This window comes from Chelonia mydas, chromosome 7, assembly GCF_015237465.2.
Source record: "Chelonia mydas isolate rCheMyd1 chromosome 7, rCheMyd1.pri.v2, whole genome shotgun sequence".
NCBI classification, from domain to species: Eukaryota; Metazoa; Chordata; order Testudines; family Cheloniidae; genus Chelonia; species Chelonia mydas.
The window spans coordinates 71,185,406-71,208,233 of NC_057853.1; the positions used below are offsets into that span (position 1 = coordinate 71,185,406).

The 22,828-nt window shown below is 39.5% G+C and overlaps 2 protein-coding genes across 4 annotated transcripts in view; one reads left to right on the forward strand and one right to left on the reverse strand.

Moving 5' to 3' along the window:
• The window catches only part of GLUD1 (glutamate dehydrogenase 1), a 48,657-nt gene extending 31,220 nt beyond the window's left edge, over positions 1-17,437 (forward strand). For both annotated transcript variants that reach the window (XM_037904312.2, XM_037904313.2), the window contains exons 6-13: positions 3,139-3,318; positions 7,081-7,218; positions 10,586-10,723; positions 10,866-10,946; positions 12,056-12,179; positions 13,630-13,721; positions 15,257-15,319; positions 16,004-17,437. In XM_037904312.2, the coding sequence (XP_037760240.1) occupies positions 3,139-3,318; positions 7,081-7,218; positions 10,586-10,723; positions 10,866-10,946; positions 12,056-12,179; positions 13,630-13,721; positions 15,257-15,319; positions 16,004-16,123 (936 nt within the window). In that variant the 3' untranslated portion in view covers positions 16,124-17,437. The remainder of the gene's footprint in view (positions 1-3,138; positions 3,319-7,080; positions 7,219-10,585; positions 10,724-10,865; positions 10,947-12,055; positions 12,180-13,629; positions 13,722-15,256; positions 15,320-16,003) is intronic.
• Positions 1-22,828, reverse strand: part of SHLD2 (shieldin complex subunit 2) — a 150,157-nt gene that overhangs the window by 106,673 nt on the left and 20,656 nt on the right. The window lies entirely within an intron of this gene.

The window sequence follows — 22,828 nt, forward strand, 5'->3', positions numbered from 1 at the left end:
AGACGTTTATGGCAGGGTGGGAGGTTGAGGCAAATCGTCTGGCATCCGATTTTGAGCAGCAAGACACCAGGGCAATTAGAAGAGCACCACAAGGTGCACTGCGCATCAGAGAGGCTTTGAAAACCAGTTTCATGAGTGGCCAGGCTTCGGTGTGACAGTTGTGTGTATTTGTCCTTGATACAAACCCACCCCCGTTGTTGATTTTTAATTCCCTGTAAGCCAACCACCCTCCCCCCTTTGAAATGAAGTAACTATTGTTTTGAAACCGTGCATTCTTTCTTTATTAATTTTAAAAAAAGGTGGGGGGGAGATAACTAAGTAGCCCGGGTGGGGTGGGGGAAGAGGGAAGGACAAGGCCACATGGCTTATTTTAGCCATACTACAAATCATACTGTTCGAATGACAGCCTTCTGTTGCTTGGGCCATCCTCTGGAGTGGAGTGGCTGGATGCCCAGATTCACCACTTGCCTGCTGCGCGTTCTCCTCCTCCTCCTCTTCCTTCTCATCCACAAAATCCTCCTCCCTGTTGCATGAGACTCCCCCCTTGCAGGTGTCCACAGACAGTGGTGGGGTAGTGGTAGGGTCCCCTCCTAGAATGACATGCAGCTGATCATAGAAGCGGGGCATGTATGGGGCTGTGATCCGGAGCGACTGTTTGCCTCCATTTTCTTTTGGTAGGCTTGCCTCAGCTCCTTAACTTTCATGTGGCACTCTGTGTGTTCCTATTGTAGCCTCTCTCCAACATACCCTGTGAGATTTTGGCAAATGTATTCACATTTCTTCTTTTTGATCAGAGTTCTGCCTGCACAGATGCTTCTCCCCATACAGCAATCAGATCCAGTGTCTCCCTTTCAGTCCGTGCTGGAGCTCGTTTGCAATTCTGGGGGGCTGCATGGTCACCTGTGCTGCTGAGTTCGCCATGCTGACGAAACGGGAAATGAAATTCAAAAGTTCCTGGGGCTTTTCCTGTGTATCTGGCTAGTGCATCAGAGTTCAAAGCGCTGTCCAGAGCGGTCACAATGGAGCACTCTGGGATAGTTCCCGGAGGCCAATACCGTCTATTTGTGTCCGTACTACCCCAGATATGACCCAGCAAGGTCGATTTTTATAGCTGGGAAGGAGTACAGAAGTCGATTTTAAGAGCCCTTTAAGTCGATGGAACGGGGTTGGTTGTGTGGATGCATTCATTTTAAAATTGACCTAATGCGGCTAAATTTGACCTAATCCTGTAGTGTAGACCAGACCTGAGACTCAGTGCGGATTCAGACCTGGTCGTAGCACCATAGACATGATTTTCAGTATCCGGCAAATACAAGAAATACAAACAAAACATAAATCTGTTCAGTGTTTTCATCGATCTGACAAAAGCATTTGATACAGTCAATAGAGAAGGATTATGGATGATCCTCAGCAAACTTGGTTGCCCACCAAAACTGGTAAAGATAATTTGTTTATTTCATGAGGGGATGCAAGGTCAGGTACTTTTTAATGGAGATCTCACTGACTCCTTTCCCATTTCAAATGGAGTCAAACAAGGCTGTGTCCTTGCCCCTGTACTGTTCAACGTCTTCTTCATCCAAGTTCTCAGCCATGCTACAGATGGGCTCAGAGGCATATACAACATTGCTATCTGAATGTGGATGGCTTTAAGAATAGTGGCCCTTTCCTGCCAAACCAATTACGTCTTTAATGGTTACCATATTAAGTTGTCCAGAAAACCCACAGTGAGTTTCTTGATCACTGAATGAAGAAATATGACTAAACTTCTCAGCTCTGAAATTCACATTAGTGCACTAGTACAACTCTTTGCTTTCTTTCCCCATTCCCTTGTATTTTGTAAAGCATTGGCCTCTCTGATGGAGGGGAATTGTGGAAAGAAGCTGTGTTCATCAGCTATGTGCTTATAGGCTACTCATTTCTTCTGTTTAGATTTTTTTAAAATGTAACTGATTGGAAACTTGGTAATACTTTGTGGGTTGGCCAAGATGGTTGTACCCCTGGTAGGTGGTTACAGCTGACTTACCACCAGAGGGAGCAGTACTCCTTTTCTTTTTGCGGATACAGACTAACATGGCTGCTACTCTGAATACTTTCTGAAGGAAACACTTTAAATTTAGATTTTGGAATAAAGTTTTTAATAAGATGAACCTCACTGTTGGAAAATGAAGGATAATGAGACTCCTATATGTTAATCTTTGTCAGAGTTTTAAGGAGTAAGGTTTACTTTGGCTATCAAGCACATGTAAGGCAACTAGGTAGAAGGTTTATTTCATTTGAGACTGTGTAAAAGATGGGGGTTTGGTGGCATGTGAGTGCCTTTCCATGTGGGAAAAGATACTTATCTACTGTTTTTCCAGATGACTTTGCACTGTAGGCTATCCTCTTGAGGTCAACTGTGGCCCCTCTTTTCAGACAGTAGGAAAGACTAGTTCATGACATGTGTGGGTAAAACCTGTTACTTGGGGGTAAATTTCTTATGATAGCATCTCAGCCAGATCAGCGTGTACTCACTTCTAAAGTTGTTAGTATGCCTGTACTGCGTGCTTTCAGATAATAATAATTATGTTTCCTGTTGTGACTGTTTGCAGCTAAAACTGTTTAATCATCTTTAAACTGCCCATAGATATGTCTAAACTTTTTATGTTGTTTTAAAGGATTAATTTGTCAAGAACAATGATGGTTATCACAATTGTAGTCATACAGCTCACTGCCTTTCTGTGGCTAGTCAGATAGCAGCTTCTCTCTGGGCCCTTCATCCTTACAACATCACTATAAATAAACAGACCACTGTAAATTAATGTAAGCATAGAGCTGAATTGTGCAAATCACAACACTTCAGAAAATTGCACAGTATCTCAAGTACTGTGGTTATGTAATTACACTACATTGTATGGCAGGGTAGAATTTTTCTAGGATGCTTATGGTAAGCTGAGCAAGGGAGTTTGGAGAGGTAAGCTTAAAAAGGTGGTTCATATCTTCATTATTGCTGTCAGTAAAAGCTATAATGTAAGTACATCATGGAAAGAAATCTGTTAATGTGTTTGAAGCTCACCTACACATTATACCTCAGCTGTTGTTTGACTGATCCTTTTCTTGGAAAGATTGATGCAGTTTATAGAATTCTAAACTGTCTTGCAGGATATTAATGCCCATGCTTGTGTCACTGGTAAACCTATCAGCCAAGGTGGTATCCACGGACGTATCTCTGCCACCGGTCGTGGTCTCTTCCATGGAATTGAAAACTTCATCAATGAAGCTTCATATATGAGCCTTCTGGGAATGACTCCAGGATTTGGGGATAAGACATTCGTAGTCCAGGTAATTTGTCTAGAAATGCAGTTGTTTTGGTGAAGAAAATTGGAAATGTAGCTGCTTTTAAAATCACTATTAAAATGGTAGACCTGGTAAGGTTTTATAACTGTAGAGATTAGTCTTGCAATCAATTAAAACTTCAGAAGCACTTTCCAGACAAGAGTCCTCCTTTATTTTGCATTTTAAAAAAAATTATATACATAGGCACACAGCCAAAACTCCAGCCATTTTCTAAGAACAACGTTGTATTCAGAGACTGAGTATGTCTATATAGCAAAGGAAAACTCATGGCTAGCCCATGCCCGCCAGCTCAGGAGTGGTCTCGTATACCCCCAAGTTACTCCTCACTTAAACTACTTGCTTACAAAATCAGACATAAAAATACAAAAGTGTCACAGCATGATATTACTGAAATATTGCTTTCTTTCTCATTTTTACCATGTAATTATAAAATAAATCAACTGGAACATAAATATTGTACTTACATTTCAGTGTATAGCATGTAGAGCAGTATAAGCGAGTTATTGTCTGTATGAAATTTTAGTTTGTGCTGACTTGGCCAGTGCTTTTTATGTAGCCTGTTGTAAAACTAGGAAAATATCTAAACGAGTTGATGTACCCTCTGGAAGACCTCTACGTATCCCCAGGGGTACGTGTACCCATGGTTGAGAACCATTGCTCTGGAGGATAGGATTAAAATTCAAAATGATCTGGACAAACTGGAGGAATGGTCTGAAATAACTAGGATGAAATTTAATAACGATAAATGCAAATAATTCACTTAGGAAGGAACAGTCAGTTGCACATTTACAAAATGGGAAATGACTGCCTAGGAAGGAGTACTGCGGAAAGGGATCTGGGGGTCATAATGGGTCGCAAACTAAATATGAGTCAACAGTCTAGCGCTGTTGCAAAAAAAAAAAGCAAACATCATTCTGGGATGTATTAGCAGGAGTGTTGTAAGTAAGACACAAGTAATTCTGCTCTACTCCATACTGATTAGGCTTAAACTGGAGTATTATGTCCACTTCTGGGCACCACAGTTCAGGAAAGGTGTGGATAAATTGGAGAAAATCCAGAGAAGAGCAACAAAAATGAGTAAAGGTCTAGAAAACATGACCTATGAGGGAAGATTGAAAAAATTGGGCTTTGTGTAGTCTGCAGAAGAGAAGACTCAGGGGACATAAGTTTTCAAGTGTATAAAAGGTTACAAGGAGGAGGGAGAAAAATTGTTCTTTAACCTCTGAGGATGGTACAAGAAACAAGGGGCTTAAATTGCAGCAAGGGTGGTTTAGGTTGGACATTAGGAAAACTTTAACTGTCAGTGTAGTTAAGCACTGGAATAAATTGCCCAGGATGGTTGTGAAACCTCCATCAATGGAGATTTTTAAGAGCAAAGGGACACTTGTCAGGGATGGTCTAGATAAGACATAGTCCTGTCTTGAGTGTAGGGGACTGGACTAGAAGACCTCTTGAGGTCCCTTCCTATGATTCTGTTGCTGTGTAGACTTCTGGGCTTGGGCTGGAGCTTGGGCTCTAAACATTGTAGGGTAGGAGGTTCCCAAAGCTAGGGCTCCAGCCTGAGCCTGGAAGTCTACAAGGCAATGATAGTGCCTCACAACCCGAGCCCCATGAGCTCGAGTCGGTTGGCATGGGCCAGCTGCAGGTTTTTCTTTGCTATGGAGACATACTCTTACAGCTCTAGACATCTTTTCCAAGTTCTTGGAGATTTTAAACTAAGGGATATTACACACTTCATGTGTAATGTAACCCCACTTTTTGCAAAAGTATATTCTGTAATTCCATATAATGGAAACACGAGCCCTTTAGTTACCTTATTTTTGGATCCTAAAGAAAAAATGCAGAGCTCAGAAAAATTTGAGTATTATCTGATCTGTGGTATTATGAGATAAACAATGAGATGTATTTAGGACAACATAATGACCTAGATTTTCAGCTTTAGTTCTGAATTATTTTGGCTTTTGTGAGACCTCAAAAGACCCTTAATTCAAACTATGCTGCTACATGTTTTAGGACATGAATATTGGGTGAGAAGAAAGAGACTACACTGAGAAATGGATTTCTAATACTACTTAACATGCATAATTATATCCTTCAAGGGTTTTTTGAAATTTGTCCTGTTTATCAGGTTGGATAAATACATAATTAGTGAGCTATTAAATTAAATGCGGAATCTGGATGATGGTCTAGAATGCTTTATTTGGAACTGTTCTCATATCAATGTGGCTAGTGTTAGAAATGGCAGAGGACTGATTGCTACATTTTTAGTAATGAATCCACAACATCACCTAATTGCAACCTACTGTCCTGTGCCAGTTAACCAGTGACCTGAGACAAACATCCTGTACCCTATGTAGAAACACAATAGCACATCAACATCCCCGCTCTTTGGAATTCACATATTGGCAGCGCCTAAATATAAAAGTCTAAAACTGAACAAGCAAACTGAAAACTTGGCAAAACAGCTGAAGACTAATCAAGAAAAAATGAGGACACAGCACTGAAGACAAACTCCATACATAAATAGAACTTAATTCTTGTATCAAAGCTTGCATCTAATGTAAAAGGGGAACTATGCAAAATACTTTGAAAGCAATAAATTGAGGAATTTCATATTCACTCTTCCCTGGAGTTAATCTTATTTCCAGCTCTGCCAAAGACTTCCTGGGTGACCGTGGGCAAGCCACTTAATCCCTGCTTCCGTACCTGTAAAATATAGAAACCTGCATAACATCCCAGGGAGCTAAGGTTTAATTCACATTTGTAAAGCAGTCTGATGTATGGATAGAGGCTACTATTGAAGTGCAGAGTAGAAGATCATATCCTTTAAAACGATAATTTTTGTGGAAGACTGCTTTAGAGACAATAAAATGGATTATCAGAAGAACAGGGCTCCATTAAAGAGTCAACATGAGAAAATAATTCAGTTGTATTTTAATAAATAAAATGAACTTGAGCCACTCTTAGAGGCTTTAAATTTTGCAGGTATCCCATATCTGTAGTGACCAGAGGAATACAAGTGTCAAGCAAATTCTGGAATTGTCATTTAAAAGTCCACAGAATCCTATACAACATTCAGTTATGTGCACATTCAGAAAATATGTGATTAAGGCAGATGTAGTTATGAAACATTACATTGACTACATTAATAGCTTTAAAGCTGTTCATCTAGCCTCAAGAAAACTTACAAGTACATTAATACAGTAAAAATTAAAAGTAACTTATGACAAATTTCAACTGAAGTTTTAGTCTTTGAAATTTTATGATCCCCAAAATTACCACGAGCACTCTGTTACATAGTTCAGGAACTGGAAGCAAAAAAAAAAAAAACCATGGAAAAGCAGAATTTAGGAATAGGAGAGGGCTTCGTCTAGGCGAGTTTTTCTCTCACAAAATAAATGCCTTCTTCCTATCACGTAACTGGTAGCATCTTTGCAAGTGTATGCAGCTTGAATGAATCTCGGTGGACCGTGCATGCTACTTTTTAGAAGAAAAATATTGGAATGATGTGTAAGTTCTGTCACTGATCTTGCAAAGTACATTATAACAGTAATTCTCTCTCTAGAACATCAGGCCAATGTGGTTAATGTACACAAATATGTCCCCATCCCATATCCATGCCAACATATGACACAAAAAGGTGAAAAGCAGATATATGCTTATAAGGATCAAATGTTTTAAGACTTGTGGGCTCATTTCACATGATTTAACTGCTCTTCCTTCTATTCTCCCCATTTTTATTTACAGGGATTCGGTAATGTGGGCTTGCATTCTATGAGATACCTTCATCGTTTTGGTGCTAAATGTGTTGGTATTGGAGAGATTGATGGTAATATCTGGAATCCTGATGGGATTGACCCCAAAGAACTAGAAGATTACAAATTGGTATGAGACTTACATATTGCTCCGTGTGTAAACTCTGAAAATACTGGAGATGACTAGAGGCTGGTGTTAATCGTACGGAATATTTGCAAATTATGATCAGCAGTGCTCTATAAATTGCTCATCAGACAATGTTCAGGATTGGCAACTGTGTTTTTAGTATACCATTTTCACTAGCTTGAATGCAGACCAAATTGATTAATACTGATTGGTTTCATGGCTTTGATAGCCTGAGTGGTGCTAGTCTGTTCATTTCCCTACATTGCCCGTCGCCACCCAGATAGGCACAGTTGCGGATCGGAGTCTCTGCAAAAAGGCAAAGGATTGCATCCAAACAAACTAAATTACCCTGGTTTAGATAATTCTTAATGTGTGTGTGTGTGTGGGGGGGGGGGGGGTCACAATCTCCTCCCCCCCCCCCCCCCCCATGTTACTAAATAGCAGCAGTGTCCCAGCTAGATTGCAGAAGGTGGAAGGAAAGGGTCCTCGTTTGGAACAGGATGAGAACTTCTCATTTAGACTTACTAGTGTAGTACTACGGGCGAGCTTGCATAGCTGCAGCCTCTGTGCCATCTGTTATATGGACAGATAGAAGTTTTTTGAGCAACTTCCATGCTCAAGAAAAGAGATGAAGTTCATTTTGAGGAAATTGAATATGGTCTTGTAAATTGTGGCTTTAACTTGCTAGCTTCCAAATATAGCAATGTTGAGTAGACATTTAAAGGGGCACTGTCTGTCCGTTTAGGCGTAAAATATTACTTCATGTTTAACTAAACTCCCTACATTTTTTTTTTAATAGATTAGGATCCTTAGCATTTAACCATTTGCTTTAGGCTTTTATCGTGCTCCCAGGAAGAGCTCTTGATTAGTCTTATTAGTACTCTTGGGGAATTTTGCACCCAAAAAAAAAAAAATTTGTGCACAATATTTTAAAATGCTGCAAAAGTCAGCATATTTTATTTGCCAAAATTACACAATATAAATATGCCGATTTCAATTATTTTGGTCACTTATTTCAAAATACCTTTCAGCAAGCATGTCTAACAATACAGATGACTAAAAAGATTCAGGAAATATTTTTTGACAAATAGATTCCTTGCTAGGCATATTAATACAGAACTTTGAGTAATAATTCATTTAACCTATAATACAGAAATGTATTTTCTGCACCCCCTCAGAAGCAGTACAAAGGCTTGTGGGAGTGAGAGGTAGTGAAGGAGCTGAGGGAGAGGGAAGTAATTGCTGGGAAGGAGCCTGGGAGTGAACCTGGAGAGGTGTTGGGTGTGGTGGGGAGAAGTATAGAACAGGTATTTTTGTTGGGGAAGAGGGATTATTAGGGAGTTGTGGAGCCTCCCCCATGGAGACCCTGGCTGACCCCTAGTCTCTCCCATTCAGTCATGCACATCTGCCCTTGTCCCTGCACCCCCACTCCCATTCAGCACCTGGCTCATTGGTGTCCTTCCACTAGCTCCTGTGCTCCCGCCCCAGTCTGTCCCTCCCATTAGCCCTTCTGAGCCCCAATCTATGACCTCCCAAGCAGCCAATGTGTCCCGTTTTATTCCCCTCCCCCACCCCCTTAATATCGAGTGTCTCTTCACCTGGCCCCACAGACAGGGCACTGTGAGGAAGGTAGCCACTGCCCCCTCTCTGCAGCTGGCTGCTCTGGCCCTGAGCCCGCTTCCCTCTCTTCTAGCACCACAGCAGGCTCTGGTGGGCAAACTTGTAATTGTAGCACCTCCCTGACAGAATCTATTTTCTGTGGAGGAAAAAAAATCTGCAGAGGGCATGAATTCTGGGTGTGCATAGTGGTGCAGAATTCCCCCAGGCGTATATTAGAGTCAAGAGATGTAGTGCTTAAAATTAAGTGCCTTTTCTATCTTAATATAAAATAGTAATTTGTGTACTGCAGCAGTAGTGATTATTTGTAGATGTTCTGATATACTTAAAATCTAGACCAGGGGTCGGCAAACTGTGGCATGCATGCCAAAGGCGGCACGTGAGCCGATTTTTACTGGCATGCTGCTGCCAGCCAGGGTCCCGGCTGCTGGCCCCGCTAAGCCTGCTGATGGCCTGAATGAACAGAACCCCCGGCCGGCAGTGGGCTGAGTGGGGCCGGCAGCCGGGACCCCGGCTGGCAGGAGCAGGCGGAACTCCAGACCGGCAGCAGGTGAGTCACTGCTGGTCTGGGGTTCTGTCTACCACCCAGCTCAGCCTGCTGCCAGCCTGGGATACTAGCCGCCGGCCCCGCTCACATCACTGCTGGTCTGGGGTTCCAGCTTTCCAGCCCCCCCTGCTAACCAGGGTCGAGGCCTCCGGCCCTGTTCAGCCCTCCTGCTGGCTTGGAGTACCTGCAGCCAGCCCAGGGCTCTGCTCCTGGCCTAGCCCTTATCAAAAAGTACACTACAATTAGCTTAAAAACTTAGTATATTACAGTAATCGTTAAAAAATGTAAATTAGAGTGAATAAATGAAGACTTGGCACACCACTTTTGAAAGGTTGCCGACCTCTGATCTAGACTGATATTTTGAAAATATATGTAAGGATCTTCCATGGATGCTGCATGAGATTCACCTCTGTTTTTAGAGTGTATTTTTGAGTTTAGGGTGAGCATACTCTTAATTTTCATTCTTATCCCACAGATGCACTGTAAACAGATTGTAGAATCTAATCAATATGAATGTATTTCAGGCGTTTAAATTAATTGACACTAGCTGATCTTGATTTAATTTTAATGTGAACTGTATTAAGTCTCAACTTTTTATCCAACAGCCTTAGTGGGATGATCCTTGGCTGCCCATGTAAATAGGAATGGCAATCACATTTTATACTGTCTTTTTGAACATGCTGTTCCTTATATCTCTTTTACTTACTGAGATGGATTAGTAGGTGTTTGAATTGACATTGTTTTTAATTCAAGATTGGGGAACAAGCAAGGAAGCAGACCCCTTTTTTCTCACTCTTCTAGTATGGTAAACTTACATTCTGTTTCTCTAAAGTGCAAGTAAATGAAGTGTTTCACCTGTCTCGAATGGAGTAGAGTGCTTATACAAACCTAATAGAATTGTACAGTGTCTGTTTAGAGCATTTAAGGTTTAATTGAAAATTTGATGGTATTTGGATTTTTTTTTATGGTACTTGCGGTAATAGTAGCTGAAGGAGGGCATTTGTGTTAGTTTTAAAAACATAGTGCAGTAGACATGCTGTGGAAAGTGTTGTACAGACACATGCAAAGACATTCTTCAAAGAAGGATGCATGGCTGTCAAAGCTATGGTCTTTCCCATTTTAATATAAAAGAGTAAGTGAAGATTATGTTGTGCAATAATGGTACTGAAAATAACCGATAGTCACACTTCTCTTCCCCTCAAACAGCAACATGGGACAATTGTCGGCTTCCCCAAAGCACAACCATATGATGGCAACATCTTGGAATCAGACTGTGACATTCTCATCCCTGCTGCCAGTGAGAAACAGTTGACTAAATCCAATGCTCACAAGGTCAAAGCAAAAGTAAGAAGAAGAGTTAAACTAAATATTAAAACAAGAAACAGTATGGCAAATGTCTTTCTCCATATTTACTCCAGCTATTGGTGTGAATATAAATATATGCCTCTGTGTGTCAATAATTATTGTGTCCTGGTTCTTTCCCTAGATTATTGCTGAAGGTGCCAATGGACCTACAACCCCGGAGGCCGATAAAATCTTTTTGGAGCGGAATATCATGGTCATTCCTGTAAGATTATTTTGCCAACACTAATGGAAAGTAGACTGGGTCTGTCTGCAAATGCATTCTTTCTCCTGATCACAGGATCAACCTTAGAATTAATATTCTTTAAGAATCACTTACGTGTTCAGAATAATTTTCCTATGAAAACCATTCCTACAATGCCCTCCCTTCTGTGCCTCTCACCTTGAAAATTGGTGTTCTAACTTCACTCAAGACTCGTGAGGTAACTATCCTCAAATCCCAGATCTCTCATTACAGCCATGTTCACTTACTTAAATTCATCTATTGCATGGGAGCGACATTTTCAAAAGAAAAACAATTTACAGTTATTCCTATCAAATACTGACACAAATCCCTAAAATCTTGGTTTTCCTTTCTGGGAATTGACACTTTGTTAACTGCCCAGTCCAGTGAGTGGAGTAGGGAGGGAGAGTCTAAATGCAGTGGCTGAATTTTTCATACTTGGATGTCTAACTTTTATTGAAGTCAGTGGGAGGGTTTTTGAAACTCAGAGCTGCCTATCTGGGTACCTAAAGTTAGGCAGCCAAGTAGGGAAAAGTTTGGCCATTGTCTTCTGCGCTCTAGAAATAAACCTGAACATGGGTGTTTTGATAGAGCTTTGTGCTACAGATGAATCTGGAATGTATAGCCATAACAAAAGGTTGCATGCTGCACTGATTACTTGAAAGAAACCTTATCTAGGACAGCAGGGTCCTTTTTGGGGAAGGGGAATGCTATCTCTAAAGAAAGTGATGTTGCTGCCAAGTGATTTATTTTAAATTTTGCTCATTTGGCTAGTCTGATGCATGCTTTTTTATTTTCTTGCCAAAAACTTACAGGTGGAGAGAGGGGAAAATAACAGTTAATCGTGTGTAGTTGTATTTGAGGCTTTTTAAATTCATACATTTTTAAATTAATAAAACTTGTAATCCTGATAACTTCAGTGCTCTCCTGAGGGGAATTAATGACTTAATTATTCTCTGTGCTGCCTGTGATGTTTAAACAGGATTTTCATGTTTTTGCATTTTAATTTGCCTTCTAAAAATACAACTAAGTTGTCGTGTCTTATAGGTTTATCATTCAGAAAGCTTTCTATTAATGTTGTTTCCGTGCAGGATCTCTATTTAAATGCTGGTGGTGTAACTGTGTCTTATTTTGAGTGGCTGAAAAACCTGAACCACGTCAGCTATGGCCGCTTGACTTTTAAATACGAAAGGGATTCGAACTACCACTTGTTGAGTAAGCCTTACTTCTACTTTTATTCGCTCTTCAACAAATAAATTGAACTAGAAAGGAACTCTAACCAACTACGTAGTAAACCAAGGTTACATTTGACATCTTTCTATGCCAAACATGGAAGAAATCAAATACAAAGATGTTCTAAATTTAACTTCTCTTTAAATCTGCTCCTAGTGTATGTGGGAAAGCTTACAAATACACCTAGTGTGAAGATTAACTAATGTATTGAGTAATACGTAGGAAAACATTGTAGAAAACTAACAGTGTCTTCATGAAGTGATACTTAGCTTTTGATATTGTCAAAATGCCTTACAAATACTAATTCAAATCCCTTATGAAAGAAAATATTAGCTCTCTTCAGTGTACAAACAAAATCCAAAAACCTTCAACTGTGTATTTGGCTAATCTAATCAACAAATTACAGCTTTGAAGATCCCTGCATTATGACACTGAGCAGGTACAGCACAGTCGGATTTCTGTGAAGTGCAGTAATGTAATTGATATGGCTATTCTTGAAACGTGGCTTCTGGCCGTCTTGGCTCCTGACTTGGAGGCCATTGTTTGGGCTTCCCATTTCCTGACCAGAATGCTGATTTTATGAAAAAAATAAGCTTCATGGAGTAGAAGAACTGTAAGACTTGTCACCAGGTTTAAATAACACTTCATCGCAAAACGAAATAGCAGTAACAAATGCCTTAGTTTCTCAGAACTTAATGGAGTTGACAAAATTTAGATAAGGAATCTTTTTTAAACATAGCCTCTTCACATAGTGTACCCCATCTGCTCTGGCATTGCTCAAGTAGTAGAGGGTCCTTCCTAGCATTTAGAACAGTGCCTTAAAATTGCATTTATCTGAAACATGGTTAGGTTAGAGTTGGTTAGGAAACTCTACCAATATAAATGCAAAAACTTGCATAAGAGACAGTGTCTTATGTGCAGACATTTTAAATTCCTTTGGAACTTAGAAAGCTTTTAAAACTTCTTAAGCTTTATTGTTAGTTAGTGCTGTCCTTCTTAAATATAAGCTAAAAAGGAGAAGTGGTTGTTCACTTTACTCTCTGAAACTCCGTGCCTGAAGTTTCTACATTAGAAGTATTGGTCTATACTCTTCAGGCGGTCATTTATAGAGGACTGAGATGGTGACATATTAGCTGGTTGAGTTTAGGCTGCAGCTCTTCCACCTCCATCTCTACTTCGCCATCCCAGTCTTCCAAATTGTCTTGCAGCAAAGAGAGTACTTGGGACCTTGAGGTTTCTAATTTGAAGCCTTTGTATATCAAAGCAATCGGACTCAAACTTTGTTGCAGTTCTTTAAAAGGTTACCTAGCACAGCTCAGTTTATGCTGCTGGTTGAAGTAATGAGTGCTGAAACTCTTTAAAAATACTCTCACTGGAAAGTTATTCTCTCGCTGCTGAAATTTAACTTGCCTTGTTTTCCTTCCCCTTCCAGTGTCTGTCCAGGAAAGCTTGGAAAGAAAGTTTGGGAAACACGGTGGAACTATTCCAGTTGTGCCTACAGCAGAATTCCAGGATAGGATATCAGTAAGTAGCTGCTGTGATGCTTTTAATCTTTGTTACTCCAGTTGTATTCTAGTATTATAATTGTAAATAAAATCCATTATTTTTCTGTTGGGCATATGTTTTTGCCATAAGGCATTAATGTGTGGTTAGTTACACGATCGAATAGGATGATCTGAAATGCCCAGTAGTATGGCAGACAGGCTAGCTATGTCCAGTTGGTATCATGCACCTGACTCCACAGAACATTTTTAGCTCTAAAGTTCTTCTAAAGCTGAAATTTAGTGTGTACATACAAGTCATTTGGTCTTACATTGTTAATCAGACGGTTGCTTTGTAATACCACTCACTGTTTAGAGTGCAAAAACCTGCCTCCTTTTGCAGAGTTACAAAATCTAAACTGTATTTAGTCTCTTCTACAGTAACACTATATACATAGGTTGATTTACTGAACATGTTTCTCATGTGCCTACCTCTTATTCTTCAGTGATATGTTCCAAAAACGTTACTCAGAATTGTTGCTGTTTATATGAAGTCATCACCAACTCCAGTATTCTAAAAAACACTCTTCCTTTCTTACACATACATAACTATATGAAAATATAATTAAAGGATTTTTGAGGGGGGCAATAGACAATTAATATGTTACTGTTTTATATCATTTTGAAAGGAAGAGGAATTGCAAATAGGTACTTCAGAGGCAGAGAGTTTCTCAATAGTGAGCTAAATATTCATGAAAGGTCACATGTTAGACTGAGTCAGAAGCCTAGTACACTGATTTCATAGAGTTTAAGGCCAGAAGGGACCAGTGGGGTGATGTGTTCTGAACACTTTCACAACACAGGCCGTAGATCTTCAGACTGTAACCGTTGTGTCAAGATCATATATGCTATATCTCAAACAGAAATTCTCTTAGAATGATATCCAGTCCTAATTTACCAGTCTTGTGGCTGCCCTAGGAATAAAAATATTAAAGATTGAGGTTTGTGTTAGTCATCCCACTTCAGGATTTTTTAAGTATTCCTGTATTCTGCATAAGAAATGTATTGAGAAACCGGGACCAAATAGCTTGTTCATTCTTGCATAAGTCCTGACCAACTCATTCAGTAGAGCAACATTTTATCCTAGAAGTGTTTTGTAAAAAGAATCTTCCTTATTCCAGAATATATCTTCATTGAATTTATAAATGTAAAAGTAAGAAATTGTAGTTCTCTGTAGAAACACTAAAGTCAGAGTGCCACTACTGGGCATTTTATTCGCTGCGGGCTTGATATCTAGAGTCTATCTTCCCTTTTTCTTGAACCTCTAAACATTTCACATACCATATGCAAGGGCTTACTGTCTGTAAGATCACCCACTGAATTAGCAGTGTTCACATATTAGTCTCCTTTTACCAGATATTAAAAAAAAATATTAAAAATTTGAAGAAATCTACCGTGAAAGCAAGATGACTAATTATCGGAACCCAGCGTGTTAGTTTGATGTACTAAGAGAAAGTCAATAATATTGCATATTTATTCATGTCATATTGAACCCGGATTGCATTCATTCCCTTTCAGGGTGCATCTGAGAAAGACATCGTCCACTCTGGATTGGCTTACACCATGGAGCGTTCCGCCAGAGTAAGTATTGCATTAACATGCAGAGTTGTAGCAAGGAGACATAAACATAACCGTCACAAAAGCAAACGAAGTCAGCATGTAGTGATATCAATGGACGGCACTATTTCCTTGCACTTAAAATAGAAGACAGCTATTGACAATAGTAGTAGTCACTGCACATATGACACTCCTTTGAATAGATGTTTGTGTGGAGACCTTTAATTGGATGTTGTAGGCCATCCAGAAACTGAAAACAAAGTTAAAGTCAACTTGTGTGGATTTAGCAAGCATATTTTTTGATAAAAAGTTTACCCATTGGAGAGCCCCATCATTTATCTTTTTATGTTATAGAAATCTCTTGGAGCAGAAATATTTTCAAAGCTATATTTAATATCACCACATATATGTAGACCATACTGTCCCTCCAATGGAAAATACTGCAGAAGGCGGCATGAAGTCCACTGGATACTCCATGGCTTTTGTGAAGATTTTACAAACATGGAGGGGATAGAGTCTTTGATGATTAGAAGTGGCACCATGGAAATCTAGGAAAGACTTAAGCCTTATGGATGCTGGGCTGTAATCTGAATACTAGGATCCCTCTGTACTGAGCCTTAGCCCCTCTCTGAAATTCCTTGAAAATAGTGTACATGGAAAGGCTTTTCAAGCAATCATAAAAAACTTCCTTCTTTCATTTCTCTTCAGCAAATCATGCGCACTGCCATGAAGTACAACTTGGGTCTGGACCTGAGAACAGCTGCCTACGTCAATGCAATTGAGAAAGTCTTCAAGGTGTACAATGAGGCTGGTTTGACCTTTACATAAACGGGTCATTACCTATCCTTATTGATACCCTTACTTTTCCTGCCATTGTGTACCCTCTTCTTGAGAAGCTTATCGCAAGTTTACATGTAACCACAAAATTCCTCTTTCCTCTGACATTATAGTGGGTACTATTCTGAATTAGTTGCAGTCCAAATTTTTTTTTTTTTTTAAATAATAAAGAAAAATCCATGGATTAGGTATTGAATACAAATATGTATCTAAAAATAACCAGTTCATCTGCGCTTGTGGGGGCCATTCTGGGTATTTCACCTTTAAAATAAAAAGGTACACTTCTTGAATGGATAAACAGTCATGTTACGTGGGCAACCTATCAAATTTCATAACATACTGTACTAGATGAGCAGTTAGTTCATCCTATTACTTCATGCACTTTTGTTTAATGATGTAATTTTGGCTTTGGCACTTTCAGTAAGGCCTTGTATGATCAATGCTGTGGCATTGTCCAAGGCAGAATGGGCCTCCTGCAGGGAGTAACTTTGATAGAACTCTCTAACTTCTACTTGTTGCAGAACTCCAGGCCTGGGGGTTTTTTAGGCAATGTTTTTTCTCTTTTATAAACTGTGCGTCTTCTATAGGACTGCCTTTAATCACTAATTGAACCTGAACTTTACTCAAGCATTGTGAGATACATTAAAGAGGTGACAGGAGCTAGAATTTTTATAAGGTGAAACAGTATCATTGTGTACAAATATCCAGCAAACATATATCTGGTTATGTTTTAATCAAGTCGCTCTACATAACCACTCAGTTATAGGTTTTTTTAAGATTATCTGAAGTTGATATGTATAATCATATATATATGTAGTCCAGCAAACCCTAACTTTTTTTAACGTTAATTCTTTTCAGTCATCTTATTTCTAGAGGCTTTTTTCTGAACATTAAGTTGCCTCAATGAACAATTAGAAGTGGAGTCTAACCCTGAAACTGTTGGGCTAACTACAGAGGAGCTAGACTGCTGCTGTAGACCTTATGCAATGTCTTAACACACATTGACTTTCTATTTTTTTTCTTTATTGGGAAAGCTTGCATATTCTGAACATATTCAATTGTAACAAAACGGACCTTGATATAGTATTAGATCAAACATAGCTTTTTGAGTTTTTGTCAAGGCCTTAGTCCAGTGGAGTCCCATTGAAGTGCCAGATGTTATTTATGTAATGAATAAGAATTTTTTTAAAAAACAACCAAACCTAATCCCTCTGCGGAACTCATGTTTTTTCTAACTACTTTGTAACTGCATGACATGACAGGGTGAGAAAAGCAGTTATTAAAAAGTTGACCTTTCCAAACCTACTATACTGGTGTATTACTGTTTTCAACAATCACTTTACATGGTAATAGCTTTGTTGTGTAGCGGTTGCTAAACAGTGAAATCTCTGAAATGCCACACAATTCCACATTTATTCAACTCATCACTAGTGGTAAGTCCCTAGTCATTCTGATTCCCAGGACAAATAAAAATATTTTTATACCTTTCCTCACCTCCACCCCCAAACAAATTACTTATTTACCCAACATAACTTTTGAAACTTTGTTAATCATCTCAGCCTTTTGTTTTCCATGTCTTCTAGAGTTCTGAGAAGAAATTAGCATTCTCCTTCTTCATAGAAGAAATATGAAGCAATAAACTACAACATGGTGAGGCACTTAGTGTCTTACCCCTTCATGTGTGGTGAGGCCGAAAGCCAGAATAGAGTTCTTTCAGCTGTCCAAGAAGTGCAGTAGTAGCTAAATAATGCACATGCCAGCATAGCTTATTGATACTGGTTTATTGAAGAAGTGCTCAGAGCATTTATTTATTTATTTATTTAGAGACCTAAAGTAAAAGTTAGGTAAGTCTGTATTGATGTCTAAAGTCTAGATCCAAAAGCTAGAGAGCAAAAATGAACTTCTGGGAGGTTACTTTTCAATACAGCTTTTTATGTAAATCTCCATGAAGTGCTAAAATAAGACCTTGTCTAAGGTCATCTACTCCTTACAAATTTTAAGTAGCATCAATCTCTAAACAAGTTTGCAACATCAATAATAGTAACCTTAGTCTTATCAGTTACTTTGAAAATGGGTGGGTGTCACTTTTTGAAACCTTATCAGTTCTAATTGTAGTGGATTCAGAATCTTTTATGGCCTGGATAATGCAAAAAAGGAACAGTAAGGAGATTTGGGTACTTGTGCTTAAAATTCCTTAGTGCTTTCCTGGGGCAAATTACTAATATCTTCCTTGTCTTTGTTATACCCTGGCACTGCTGCTTTTGAAGATAGAGCCAGAGCCAGAGCCTGGGTCATGTGCTCTTGCACTGTTGGAGCCATGCACAAAGGTAATGGAAATCTGGCATCGGGCTTGTCCATACAGGGCAGCTATTGCAAAATAAGATAGGAGTGAATTTAAAACAATAGCGATTCTGCACTACTCCACTTCCAAAGTGGATTAAGCTAAACCACCCAAAGGTACTCTGAGTGCGGAATAATTGTCCACACAAGGAGTTACTGTGGAATAGCTATTCTGAGCTATTCCCGTGTGTAGACAAGGCCTTAGCTGCCAGTTGGGAATTTGTCTCGCATAAAGGAGTCCCTGGATGGCAAAAGCTGCTGCTGTTGGTTCTACACCATCTGCTCCTAGGGTCTTGGTCAGAGTACCTCATATTCCAGCAATCCCCAGCTATTGGGTGAGTGGAATAATAGCACTATGCCATCTCTGTCCCCTCTTCTCAGGGCTTGCATTGAGTATAGCTTGATTGGACCCAAGGATCTAGCCCTGAAATTAGAGCAGTTGGGTTCAGTTGTAGCCAACTTGATGCATATTTAACAGATGGATTATGTACTATGATTAACAATAGCATTTGAGTTGGAGGCTTACATAAAATTGTAAGATATGCTGAAATTATATTTTGACTGATATCTGTGGCAAAGAAGCTTTTTTGTGGTACGCCTACCCTGAATTATAAATGTAGAGAAGAACAAACTAGCTATCAATTTAAGAATGTAGGTTTGTTTTTAAACTAGTCTAGTTGGCTTACAAAAGACTTACGGGAAATAAATAGCTTGAGAGGAAGACTCCTGTGACGTTATGCAGTCAGAGCAGTTGGGAACACTCTTGGGTAGCTGTATGGATTTACAGGTATACTTGGGTCTAACCCAAGAGTATTTCTTGTCTCCAAAGTAATAGGCAAGTCATTCAGCTGTACTGTTCTGAGCAACAGTGAGTCCTGACTGCCTCTGGCAGACTTGTCAGTTGCTCAGGCACCCATCATTCTTTCCAGCTTAATTGGATCAGGAACAGTTCAGCCTAAGGATGGTGTCAGCAGCAGGGCATAGACTGGCTGGGTTTTGAACTCCTGCCACTATCCGCTGTTGCTGAACTCACACCTAGCCTCTTGTTTTGGAAAATCATGTATAACCAGGCTGTTCATGGCATTGTCCATGCTCTTGAAGGTAACATGCATTGGAAGCTAGGCAGTAAGCTGTACTGAGATGCAGTCTCTTCCTAAAATTTCCCTAAGTTGCTGTCAGCCACTTGCCCTCTACATATAGGATGTTTTGTCTTCCACAGGTCACACCTAATCTCAGTTCCACCATGGCAGTGATTGGTTATTTAAATATAAATTTAACAGTTATATGAACTCTGTTCAGACTGATATACCTAGCTAACATCACTGAGTGCTTCAGAAAGAAAGACTCGGCTACGTTGTGTCAAATGTGTAGACTGTGTTTGAAGATGAGGCATTAGGGAGAAGCAGTTAAGCATATAAGAGCATGTTGAGGTAGAGGTGACTAAGGTAGCCACTGTTCCTCTTCTTGCACACAGAGCAGTCAATCCCAGAGCCAAACAAATAGTGACTTGCAATAATACCTGCTGGAAGATGTCTTGCAGCTAGGGCTGTAGAGGGAGTTTTAAACCTTGATCTTGTAACATTCCAGCATTTTTAAATGACCAGCCATTCAAAAGGCAGCGTGACCGGTTGGGCCTGAGGGCACCAACATCAGACTATAATTTGGCTACCAGTGCAGACTGGGGTTGAGTCTGCAATGTAGATGTGAGGCTGCCTGTACTCAGCCCCTTAATATTACATACACAAAAAAGCCCTGCTACAGTAGAGCACAGTAGAATTGGGCCTTTTCCTAGGTACAGTATAAAGACATCCTTCATGCATAGGGCTTAACCTGAAGTATTGTCTCATCAAAACTACCTTCTACAGCTATTACCTGCATAACAAATTCAGATTTATTAGACTAATAGGCTACAATGTCATGTGCTTTAGGCAAATACCTAGCTTCTCCTTGAATTACAGAAAGCTATCTAATGCTACTCATTGAAACTGATACTGCCTTCATACAGGGTGAGTAGCTGTAAGAAGCTTACCAAAGAACAAGGTGTTCCACAGCTTGACTGTGCGCTGAGTGAAGAACTTCCTTTTATTTGTTTTAAATCTGCTACCCATTAATTTCATTTGGTGGCCCCTAGTTCTTATATTATGGGAACAAGTAATTAACTTTTCCTTATTCACTTTCTCCATACCACTCATGATTTTATATACCTCTATCATATCCCCCCTTAGTCTCCTCTTTTCCAAGCTGAAAAGTCCTAGCCTCTTTAATCTCTCGTCATATGGGACCCGTTCCAAACCGCTAATCATTTTAGTTGCCCTTTTCTGAACCTTTTCTAATGCCAGTATATCTTTTTTGAGATGAGGGGATCACATCTGTACACAGTATTCAAGATGTGGGCATACCATGGATTTATATAAGGGCAATAAAATATTCTCTGTCTTATTCTCTATCCCTTTTTTAATGATTCCTAACATCCTATTGGCCTTTTTGACTGCCGCTGCACACTGCGTGGACGTCTTCAGAGAATTATCCATGATGACCCCAAGATCCTTCTCCTGATTAGTTGTAGCTAAATTAGCCCCTATCATATTGTATGTATAGTTGGGGTTATTATTTTTTTTTAAAAGTTCTTCACAGTCTGCTTTGGTCTTAACTATCTTGAGCAGTTTAGTATCATCTGGAAACTTTGCGACCTCACTGTTTACCCCTTTCTCCAGATCATTTATGAGTAAGTTGAATAGGATTGGTCCTAGGACTGACCCTTGGGGAACACCACTAGTTACCCCTCTCCATTCTGAAAATTTACCATTTATTCCTACCCTTTGTTCCCTGTCTTTTAACCAGTTCTTAATCCATGAAAGTATCTTCCCTCTTATCCCATGACAACTTAATTTCCGTAAGAGCCTTTGGTGAGGGACCTTGTCAAAGGCTTTCTGGAAATCTAAGTACACTATGTCCACTGGATCCCCCTTGTCCACATGTTTGTTGACCCCCTCAAAGAACTCTAATAGATTAGTAAGACATGATCTCCCTTTACAGAAACCATGTTGACTTTTGCGCAACAATTTAGGTTCTTCTACGTGTCTGACAATTTTATTCTTTACTATTGTTTCAACTAATTTGCCTGCTACTGACGTTAGACTTACTGATCTGTAATTGCCAGGATCACCTCCTAGAGCCCTTCTTAAATATTGGCATTACATTAGCTATCTCCCAGTCATTGGGTACAGTAGCTGATTTAAAGGACAGGTTACAAACCGTAGTTAATAGTTCCACAATTTCACATTTGAGTTCTTTGAGAACTCTTGGGTGAATGCCATCTGGTTAAGTTTCTGTTAAGTTTCTCAATTAATTCCAAAACTTCCTCTAGTGACACTTCAATTTGTGACAATTCCTCAGATTTGTCACCTACAAAAGACGGCTCAGGTTTGGGAATCTCCCTAACATCCTCAGCTGTGAAGACTAAAGCAAAGAATTCATTTAGTTTCTCTGCGATGACTTCATCTTTAAGTGCTCCTTTAGTATCTCAATCATCCAAAGGCCCCACTGGTTGTTTAGCAGGCTTCCTGCTTCTGATGTATTTAAACATTTTATTACCTTTTGAGTTTTTGGCCAGCTGTTCTTCATACTCTTTTTTGGCTTTTCTTATTACATTTTTACATTTAATTTGGCAGTGTTTATGCTCCTTTCTATTTACCTCACTAGGATCTGACCTCCACTTTTAAAAAGATGCCTTTTTATCTCTCACTGCTTCTTTTACATGGTTGTTAAGCCATGGTGGCTCTTTTTTAGTTCTTTTACTGTGGTTTTTTAATTTGGGGTATACATTTAAGTTGAGCCTCTATTATGGTATCTTTGAAAAGTGTCCATGCAGCTTGCAGGAATTTCACTGTGGTCACTGTACCTTTTTAATTTCTGTTTAACTAACCTCCTCATTTTTGCATAGTTCCCCTTTCTGAAATTAAATGCCACAGTGTTGGGCTGTTGAGGTGTTTGTCCCACCACAGGAATGTTAATGTTATTATATTATGGTCACTATTTCCAAGCTGTCCTGTTATAGTTACCTCTTGGACCAGATCCTGTGCTCCACTCAGGACTAGATCGAGAGTTGCCTCTCTCCTTGTGGGTTCCTGTACCAGCTGCTCCAAGAGGCAGTCATTTAAAATATCAAGAAATTTTGTCTTTGCATTTCATCCTGAGGTGACATGTACCCAGTCAATATGGGGATAATTGAAATCCCCCACTATTATTGAGTTTTTTATTTTGATAGCCTCTCTAATCTTAATCTTCCTTAGCATTTCATCGTCACTATCGCTGTCCTGGTTAGGTGGTCGATAATAGATCCCTACTGTTATATTC